The sequence below is a fragment of the Nanorana parkeri genome, unplaced genomic scaffold (genome assembly GCF_000935625.1).
Source record: "Nanorana parkeri isolate BGI_ZX_2015 unplaced genomic scaffold, ASM93562v1 scaffold924, whole genome shotgun sequence".
Taxonomy (NCBI): Eukaryota; Metazoa; Chordata; class Amphibia; order Anura; family Dicroglossidae; genus Nanorana; species Nanorana parkeri.
Genome location: NW_017307192.1, coordinates 231,437 through 242,401, shown reverse-complemented (window position 1 = coordinate 242,401; position 10,965 = coordinate 231,437). Strand labels below are relative to the sequence as shown.

At 45.1% G+C, this 10,965-nt stretch overlaps 1 protein-coding gene across 1 annotated transcript in view; it reads right to left on the bottom strand.

Moving 5' to 3' along the window:
- Positions 1 to 778: 778 nt before the first annotated feature.
- DOK2 (docking protein 2) overlaps positions 779 to 10,965 on the bottom strand; it is a 44,923-nt gene continuing 34,736 nt past the window's right edge. Inside the window, exons 3-5 of the mRNA XM_018566206.1 lie at positions 5,835 to 5,937; positions 5,122 to 5,291; positions 779 to 1,574 (exon numbers count right to left, since the gene is read on the bottom strand). Of these exons, the coding sequence (XP_018421708.1) occupies positions 915 to 1,574; positions 5,122 to 5,291; positions 5,835 to 5,937 (933 nt within the window). The 3' untranslated portion in view covers positions 779 to 914. The remainder of the gene's footprint in view (positions 1,575 to 5,121; positions 5,292 to 5,834; positions 5,938 to 10,965) is intronic.

Genomic DNA, 10,965 nt, shown 5'->3' with positions numbered 1-10,965 from the left:
TATGGGGCCCCGTGATTGCTAGTTATGCCACTTGCAGAACCCACCATAGACTCTCTATGGTGGGCTCTGCAAGGTCTCAGTTGGGCTGCACGCCTCTTACCTGTCAGCGTTGTCCACCTCCGTGGTCGCCGCCGCCGGGCCCCTGCCTCCTCTTCCGTCCCCGGGGCTCCGCCTCCTTCTATCGACGGGCCCTGCCTTCTCTTATATCACTGGCCCCACCTGCTCTTAGAACACTGGCCAGTGATGTGAGAGAAGGCAGGGTTGCTGTTAGGCGGGCCCCGCCTCCTTTACTGCAAACGCCGGTGTAACCGGCCTATTCTGCCGCATCTGCTGGCTGTCACTGACACAGCTCCGCAGCGGCTGTGAGGAAGAACTTTCTCCTTCACAGCTGCTGCTGAGCTATGTCAGTGACAGCCAGCACCCGAGACGCCATAGCGACCCAGGCGGCCCACACGGCATCAGATGGATGCCTGGCCGGGCCCCCCTGTGCCAGGGCCCCATAGCGGCCGCCTGGGTCGCTATGGCGATTGTTGCGCCACTGCACCTTTGTTACAAGGAGGAAAAGGTGTTCTTTATTCCTAAAATACTTTCTGTCCTAGGGTGACAATGCTCCTTCATATATACAGCGCAGTTAGTGAGCGTTGTCACCGGTGGACAGGAAGTGTGTAGACTGGCAGGATCGCCAGGGGGAAAAGACGTAACCAACAACGAAAATGATTGCAGCAGCTACAGCTAAGGACTGGTACAATGCACTATATTACATTTTTGTTCTTTAACTTAGATACGCTTTAAGTTCCTCTGTATTGTGTTCCTATCACACAGGGTCTGCGGCCAGCAGTCTTTGTTCAGTCAATATTTAAGATATTCAATACACAAGACTGGAACATTCTGTAGCGGAGAAAAAAAGTCTTTCTTTAGCTGTCCAAAACTCCACGTAATGTAATGTTGTCATATTCCCCTTCACCTCTTGCATTTTTTCCCCAGTCATCTTCATCATCCTGGGCTCTTCCACCTTGCATTTTTCCTCCACTCCTGGGCACAGCATAGTCATCCCATCCTGGCAAATAGGGATATTCATACCCCATTTCATGGGCATCAGTAGCTTGAATTTTCCAGGCATCCACCCGAATGCCCTCAGGCTCATCGTACACCGGATTAATAGGGGCTTCTGGTTCATCGTAGATGTGTTCAGGATTCTGAGGCTTTCTTGGCTTCTTCTGATTAGGAGCAGTTGGTCCAAGAAGACCGCCAAACCCTGTAGCTAGGAGGTTCTGAGCCACTTTATCAAAAGGAACCGCATACTCACTCTCTGGAATGGTGAGGTTAGTGGTCACCTTGTTCTGAGATTGGAGTGAAGCGCTCACAGATAGAGAAGCAGAACGGATAGGCTGCCTTGGCACGATGGAAAGTTCCTCCTGGTATTGTTCATGGCCAGTTGGTGACGAGGCCTCGTTGCGACCAGCTTTAATAGCACATTCAATGGCCTGGAAGATCTGAGTTCCGTAGGACGTCTCGAATTCAAAGTTTCCCTCTCCAGAAGCACAACGGCGGCCAGCTTCAAACGAAAACATAGTCTGTTGGGGAAGAGAGAGGAATATGCTTAGCAACAGAGGCAGCTCTAGACTTTGCGAGGCCTTAGGCGAAACTTAAACATGAGGCCCCACTCACAACCATAGTGGAAAATTGATGGCTCTGTGGGGTTTCAGGAGGCTATTTTTTTTAAACCTTTTTGTATTTTTTGTATTTTTTATTTTAGTATAACTTTATTTTTTAATTTTTTTTGCATTTTTATTTTTAAATTATTTAATTTTTTTAACCTTTTTTTTATTTTTTTTGTCATTTCAGTTTATTTAACTTTATTTTTTGAAACTTTTTTTTCTGATCTGCTTTTTGTTTTGGATTTTTCATTTCAGTTTTACTTTATTTATTGTATTTTTGCATTTTAACTTTTTATTTATTTAACTTTTTTTTTATTCCTTTGCATTTTTAATTTTATTTCGTTTTTTAATTATTTGTGTTTTTCATTTTAGTTTATTTAACTTTATTTATTTTATTTCTTTGCGAGGCCTTAGGCGAAACTTAAACATGAGGCCCCACTCACAACCATAGTGGAAAATTGATGGCTCTGTGGGGTTTCAGGAGGCTATTTTTTTTAAACCTTTTTGTATTTTTTGTATTTTTTATTTTAGTATAACTTTATTTTTTAATTTTTTTTGCATTTTTATTTTTAAATTATTTAATTTTTTTAACCTTTTTTTTATTTTTTTTGTCATTTCAGTTTATTTAACTTTATTTTTTGAAACTTTTTTTTCTGATCTGCTTTTTGTTTTGGATTTTTCATTTCAGTTTTACTTTATTTATTGTATTTTTGCATTTTAACTTTTTATTTATTTAACTTTTTTTTTATTCCTTTGCATTTTTAATTTTATTTCGTTTTTTAATTATTTGTGTTTTTCATTTTAGTTTATTTAACTTTATTTATTTTATTCTTTGCATTTTTACTTTTTATTTATTTAACTTTTTTTAAAACTTTTTTAAAATGTTTTTGTATTTTTAGTTTATTTAACTTCATTTTTGTTTTACTTTTTTTTTTTTTACTTTATTGCTGGGAGCAATAACCAGCCTGCTATTGGATATTTCAAATTGCAATAGCCAATAACAGGCTGGCTATTGCACCCACCCACTGTCTGCTGTCAATCAAGGGACCTGAAGGAGAAAGAAAGTTTGATTTTAATAGGAGGCAGTTCTAGGAAAGATGGTGGAGAAGGTCTTTTTTTACTTTTATAGGCACAGGACATAAAAAAAAAAGGGGGTAGGAAACAAATTAAAGTGGAACTACACCTCTCTATTCTCTTCAGCCATGGAAGATACCATCTTAGCCTCTATTTGGATTGCAGTCAGGGCCAGCGCTGGTTTCCAGGCGCTCCGGGACACCAGAGGTACTGTGCCCCTCCACCACCACCATAACATGCACAGTCAACACCACCTCCTCTGCTGGACCACCTGTCCCCCCCGGTAATATGCACCACCACCCAACCTTGACAGTTGGCATTACTTGAAAATTACTGTTTTAGGAGACATTAAATTGGTGAATCAGGTTCTGCTTTAAATGACTACATATTCTGTAAATACACAGACCATACGAAGAATATATTGTGAAAGGTCAGGAAACATACGCTGGATCATTGGATTTATGAAGAGGCTTGTGTAGGGATGGCCAATGTTACAGATATAAGAAAGCAGTTTGGTATTTTTCTTCTGTCTTATTTAATATTTACTAATTTATTCCTATTGCCCATTTCATCATCGACCAAATATGGCCAAATGTGGCTATATAAGGTCAGTGGTGTCACCAGCATCCTGCCCTTCTGTTTACATGGAGCTGCATGGATGGGAATGCCCCGGCCACAGCTAATCCCTTTTTCGGATTCAGACAAACTCAAGTTTGGACCGAATCCAAGCTCCTCCCTACTGAAGATTTACCAAATGAGACAGAGAAATGCTATAGGGGTTTTTGGACGACATGCTTCAGGAGACAGTCACAGCCTGGAGACTCATTACATGATACTGCCCCACTATGAATGCCACTTTACAAATCAACACTTCCACATTTGTGCTCCCTATAGCCCCTATTAAAATTACCTGTGCCAAGATATTGTGAAGGAAATCAACCAAACCATTAACTTCTAGAAGCCAGTCTAAAGGAGCATTTCCTTCAGCAAGGACTAAAACAGACCAGTGTCCGCAGGGGCCCTGAGGGCTGCACAGTTAGTGCCAAAAGACCACATGGGCACCGTGGTCCTAGAGTCCATACGAGATACAAGATGTAAGTAATTGATTTAACCTAGCCGCTGTTTTTGGACTGACACTTTAAAGCCCAACACTGGCCTCAGGTTTTCTTCACCCGGAAGGCAGGAATGCAGAGAGCGATATGTCAGCTCCACCATTATACAGTTAATGCAGGCACCGCATTCAGTAGCGTATCCAAGGTACGGCACATATGGCACAGACCCCTGGGCTCCACTTGGAGAGGGTGGCTGACTTTTTATTTCTTCCCACTCCTCCCTCACACACATCTCCCCACCTGGCTCTTACCAACCAGAGACGCTCTGCCTGGCATCCTGCCCAGCTCCTGGCAACCAGTGATGTCACGGCATCATGGGCTGGCCCCCTGTGAGAGCATCACCATGGCCAGAGTTATATCTATAACAATTTGCACTCCTGGCATTCCGCCCAGCTCCTGGCAATGTGTGACATCACTGGTTGCCAGGAGCTGGGTGGGACGTTGGCCAGAGCATTCCAGGCCGCTTAGAGCCAGCCGGGGTGATGAGTAAGGACGCCTATGCATCTCCCTGCCTGGCTCTTAGCAAGCAGATGCATATGCTGGTGGCCGGGGCGTAACTAGAAATCACAGGGCACCATAGCAAAATTTTGTATGGGGCCCCGTGATTGCTAGTTATGCCACTTGCAGATTCCTTCGGGCCCCGCCTCCTCCATTCCGAACACCGCCCTCATCTGCCGCAGCGGCTGGCTGTCACTGACACAGCTCCGCAGCGGCTATGAGGGGAAATGCACCGTGGCCGCTGCTGAGCTGTCTGTGACAGCCAGCACCCCCACATACCATAGCGACCCAGGCGGCCCTGGCCGGGCCCCCCTGTGCCCGGGCCCCATATCAGCCGCACGGTACGAAACTGCGCGGCCCACAAAATAGTACAGGCGCGATAATATGGCGGATTCCACATGTTGGCGGCTGTATAATAGCCGCAAACGAGCGGAATCCGTGCAAATTAAACATTTCAGCGTTTTTGTCCCACGCGGGAAACGCAAACGCTATATGGGAATGGAGCCTTAGAGCCAGCTGGGGGATGTGTTTGTCTCTTACACATCTCCCCACCCAGCTCTTAGCAACCTGGGATGCTCTGGCCGGTGTCCCACCAGCTCCCAGCAACCAGGGATGTTACTCGTTGCCAGGAGCTTGTTGGGATACCAGGGGTAGGTACGCCTCTGGCCATGGTGAAGCTCCCACAGGGGGCCAGCCCAAGACGCCTTGTTCTCATCCTATCGATTTCAGTGATAATGGGAGTCATTAAATCTGAGATCATCAAAGGGTGCACCATTTACCTTGTCTCTCCCAAATCTCCTCAGATATGGATAAGGCCAGCTGTAGAGGAGATTGCCCGTCTTACGATCCCGCAGCAACAGGCATTTGCTTTCCGCTACAAGTATGTACACTCCGGACAGACCACACCGACTGGAAGCTTCCGTCTGTCTCACCCACACCGTAAACTGACCTGTGAATGCAGACGGCTTGCCGGTGAATACACTAACATTAAAATACATAATTAGTTTAAATAAATGAGCAGCAGGTAATAACGATCACTTGTCATACTCGGTCTAAAATAAGGTATGTCATGCCAATGGAAGGGTTTTACTTTAACATTTCATCAGTATGTTGAAGAGGAGGAACCGGGGAAGCCAAAAATGAAGCAGATTAAACTTCAGATTTAAATGCATGGCGCCCATGGCCATTATCTCATAGCAGGATATTTGAAGGCAGCGCTGCGGATGCCGAAATTTGTTTAGATTTGTGGGAGAAGCAGAGTGCCTATTACATGAACCGGTGGATAAGTATTCAGTCTAAAAATTTACTGTTGCCACGGGTGCAAAAAAAGAAATTTAAATATATTTGGGCAGTTTTGGGAAATCCAAACTGCGGGCTGTAAATGAAATGGAAAGGTAACATTAAAGTACAGAACGGCTTTTGTAGCAATGTAAGTGATATTATGTACAGTGAGTTGTCCTTTGATGTGTCCACCTCTCATTGTTCTTCTCACCTGGGGAGGCCTCCTGGCTTGTGCTGTACAGGGAGTTTTCTTGCAGCTGTAGTCCTTCTGAAGTCAGGGGCTGACTGCCCAACCTCTCCAGAGTCCGCCGTTCCTGAAATCAAAGACAATTTTGTAACTGCAGAGAATTCTTTTTGTCTGACTATTATCTGCATCTTGAGAACAAAAGTGTTCCCACGATGGGAATAAAAACTGGTAAAAGAGGGATCCCTCTGTGTTGCCCCTGGCAGCCAACTTTGGGCTTGAGATCCTCCCTTCCTCCTGCACCCCATTCCCCTTGGAGCACCCCTGCACCTTTACAAAAAAAATCTGTATAATACCTTTTTTCCAGGTGTCTTCTAGGTCTATTGATGTGACAGGTCCTCTTGACTTCATCCTCTGGTGGTGGGCTAATCCTAAAGTGCTACCCCGTCATCTCTGCAGCATTCTCCTATGAGTCCAGGGAGGGGAATTGGGCAAAGCTTTGACGCCAGGGGCATCCCTAGCCTATTTGCCGCCTCACGTGGTGGGGAGGGGAAGGGGGTGCTGCTGGATGGTGTAGAATCAGTAGGGGGGTTGGGGTGCTGGTGGAGAGTGTGAGGGCTCAGCATTTTGCGAAGGGAACTCTTAAGGCATCAGCATACCAAGACATTTTGGACAATTTGATTCTCCCAACAGTTTGGGGACGGCCCCTTCCTGTTCCAACATGACTGCGCACCAGTGCACAAAGCAAGGTCCATAAAGACATGGATGGGGGAGTTTGGGGTGGAGGAACTTGACTGGCCTGCACAGAGTCCTGACCTCAACCCGATAGAACACCTTTGGGATGAAGTAGAGCGGAGACTGCGAGCCCGGCTTCTCCTCCAACATCAGTACCTGACCTCACAAATGGTCCAACATTCTCGTGGACACACTCCTAAACCTTGTGGACGCCTTCCTAGAAGATTTGAAGCTGTTATAGCGGCAAAGGGCGGCCAACTCAATATTGAACCCTACGGACTAAAACTGGGAGGCCATTAAAGTTCATGTGCGTTTAAACATTTTTGCTTTTGGAGACTTCTGTTTTTTTAGGCTTCTTACTTTTGATCATCTGCAATTTAAGCTTTCAAAAATCTGTAAACATTTATTGTTACAGGAAAGAGAAAAAAAGAAGTCGTATTGATTCAGACGGAACACATACGCCATACAACTATTTATACAAAATACATTTACTGCATGCAGTCCAATCTTGTCACCCAGGGGGGTTGTCATGGGGCCGGAGGGAATTGCCTGCTGATTTTAGCAGTGAAATACAAATAATGTGTCGGAAAAATCTGCAATGTAAGCGTGCAGACGGGGAGAGCGAATTTACCTTTGTCGTCTGTCTTTGGATTGATGATGCAATATTGATAAGGTCCGGGACAGAATAAAATGACCTTGTGACATTTTATAGCCGTGAGGACATTTTTGGACAGCATAGTGTAATTGGTAGCTGTGTATTATATATGTTTGATACAAAAACTATTAAAGGTATCTATAGTCAAAAATTAAAACTTAATCTGTATTTCTTTATTGAATTTTGATAAGTTCTTTCCCTCTTCCAATAACCAGGTCCATCTAGAAGTTTATGAACTGGAGATGCTCCATAGGATGGACTTCCTCGATGCCCTGACACCATTTCACTCAGTCCTGTGAATATGCATTACACATGTGCGATCCGTTTCGTTCCAAATCAAAATTCGGTCGAATTTTCCAAAATTTGGACATTCTGACACAAATATTTCCGAATCCAAATTTCTGTTTCTGAATTTTTTTCAAAAACTAAACTGAGGGGATGGTTCATCCTTGTACAGGAGTTGTTTGGTTTTGTTGCCATATTGGCGTATCTAAATGTTTTGGTCAGTAATTACAGTACATAAGACATCATTTGGTCCGTACAGGCGAATCACCTCCTGGCCCAGCCGTATTTCGGTGGGACCGGAGTGATTAGCTTGGGCGACCTGCGAGGGCAGGAGCAATACATCTAGGTAGTTGGGTTACACCGGAAAGGAGTATTGCGTCAAACCCACACATATTGTCATCTGATTTTACTCAGTAGTGTGACGTAAAGTCATGGTATCCGTGCCCTGAGCAATGTTTAGCCGGTTACCAATAGGATGTGTTAATGCTCATAACATTATTGGATTAATACCTTTTGTCTTTTGATTTTTCACTATGCCACTGTCCAATGCACTGATGTCTTCAATGTAATGTGACAATAAACGAAGTATTTAAAAAAAAAAACTAAACTGAAATTGGACATGTGACTTTTCTGGCCAATTTCGGTTTAATGCATCCGAATGGGTCTGAACACGGATTTTCGTTACGGCAACATGGGAGGCATATACAGTATATACATATACCGGTAATACTAAAGCTGGGGATCCTAGACCCGAATGGCATTCGGGAGCTTCTTATTGCCATTCGGGTCTGGAAGCCTCAGCTTTAGTAATATATGTATATGGCTCCCAGACCTGAATGGCATTAGGGAGCTCCCAAATGCAATTCGGATTTTCGGAACCCTAATAACATTTGGCTCTCGGAGCCATATACATATATTACTAAAGCTGAGGCTCCCGGACCCGAATGTCATAAAGGAGCTCCTGAATGCGATTCAGAAATTCGGATCCCGAATGTCATTGGGGTCTAGGAGCCTCAGTGTTATTATTAGTATCTGTATATGTTTTTTTGTTTTACTCATGTAGCGCCCTCTAAAATGTCGCTATTCAATTTAGAGATACCTGGACTGTAACCAGTCTAGATACTGATTATACAGAGCTCTGCATTCTATAGGTGTCCCTGAGTCTGCTGGATTGATTGCTCCTCCTGTTGCTGAGGAAAAGGGAGCCTTGGCATACAGTGAGGGAGGATCCACCCTCAGGTTATGACTATGCACCTGGCCCTAGCCAATCCCTGAGTAGGATGACTCAGAGGCATGGTTGAGGGCAGGTGATAAAAGGTCTGGGGACACTGTGGAGAGCTCTCTTTCCCCTAGGGGCCTCGCCCTAGGAGGACTGTGTGTGATGCAGAGCAAGCAGCCTGGGCCTCAGCACATGGCAGGTGCTGAGGGGCCTGGAGGCCTAAGGATACACTGATGCTTCACTGGGCCCATACACGTGGCAGGTGTTGGGTGCCTTGTTCTAAGAAGATACTCTCATTTAACTGGAGTGCTCCTTGGCAGTTGCAGATGCTGAGGGCACAGAAGTTCCAGATCCTAAAGAGGAAAATACCTGATGGAAGCTGGGTTGGGGAGGAGTCCGCTTGTTGAGGGGTACCGCAGAGGAGCTGGTGCGAGCGTCCGTCTGGGACCCACAAGGGAGATCCCACACCCTATTCCAGGTATCTGTTCACAGTACTACTACTGCTATTGGTCCCTGGGACCAGATCGCAGTGATTTCGGCCTTAGCGGTTGCTAGGGGAGAAAGCTGTCCTCAGAAGTATTTCCAAATGGCATCCTACAGATCCTAAACCCTCTCTCTCCTATTGATGTTGCAAATAAATACCCTAAAAAGACCCTAAGACTCGAGCCGTTCTGTCCGTGAGTGTCGGTGTGCTGTTGCTGATTAAAGGGGAATGGCAGCTGGAACCAACAGGTAGGAGAACCTATTTCAAACTCAGCGGCTCCTTCGGGGGTGAGCGCTACACGCACAACAAATATTCATAAACATATCAGTATATATTAGTATATGCTGTTCTATTTCCAAGACTAATAACATTTGTTTTTTCACCCATTTGCACAGGACGAATGAACATGCAGTTCGCAGGACAAATGGCTCTTCAATTTTTTTATGATTAAGCCAAGGGATGCACCGATACTAGTATCTGTGCCGATATTGAGTATTTGGGCGGGTGCTCGTACTCACCCAAATGCTTCGATGCCTAACCCGATACCCGAATGTCCGGTATCAGGAAGCCGGGTAGTGAGTCATTTGGTGACAAGGGAGCATGGAGCTGGCTTCCCGACTAATCAGGAAGCCGGGCAATGTGTAATGACTTGTCGCCTGGCTTCCTGGTTGGTCGAGAAGCTGGCCAATCAGGAAAACAGGCAGCGACTCATTACCCACTCCCCGGCTTCCTGATTGGCCAGAAAACCGACTCCATGCTCCCTCATCACCTGGTGATGAGGGAGCATGGAGACGTCTTCCCTCCTAATCGCGAAGTCGGGTGGCGAGTCATTACACGCCACCTGGCTTTCTTAATGGGACTTCCGGTAACTGTATGCAGTATCGGCGCGTACCAAAAAAAAAATATCGGTACTCGTCCTCAATACTGAAAAACCAGTATGGGTGCATCCCTCATTACGCCCCTAGGTGTCATTTGATGCATATCAGAGTGCTCTATTATTCAGGATTCACAAAACCTGCCAGAATGGTTAAGAAGCTGGAAGTTGCCTTCTTTACATAGCGGCAATTTTATAGTTTTAGCATCAACACAAGAAGTGTGGAGATGCTGAAGATTCTTCAGCCACTCTTCATTCTTAAAGAGAATGGCAGAGAAGCTTATTATTAACTTTCTTCTTTACGGGAACATCTTTTTTTTTGCTTTTTAGTCTAGCAAAAACAAAATAGCTTCAAAGTAAAACTGACGTTAGGTTATAGACATTCAAATATTTACATATGCTCAGCAAGCTTTAAAACAAGCTTTCGCTGACCTCTGTAGCTGCATGCACTGTGGAGTGATTCTTCCTTAGTGTTCAGTGCAGAAGCACTTTCATGTAAATTTCATCAGTTTAGCTCACCCTGCTCCTCCTCCCTGCAGTGTCTGGCAGCCTGACAAGCTTCTAATCTCTAATATAATCACAGAGCAGGTGCACAAGAAGAGAGAGAGCAGAGCGCTCAGACCAGATTTGAAGGACTTCCATGCTTCTCTTGTAAACTTTAAGTATGATTTGCTCCACAGAGCCTGCAACTACAGACTTTCATACTTCTTCTCAGATCAAAAGTAACTCAAAAAGTACCAAGACCAAAAAATAAGCATGGCAGTCAGCAGCTAGCATACCCATGAAAATGTCATACTGTGTAGTTCTGTCATGACACGTTACTTTTGATCAGTGACGTGCAGTACCTCCGGGTGAGGCATTCCCCAGCCTCGCCCCCAGCACATCCCGTCCCGCCCCCCGTCAGCC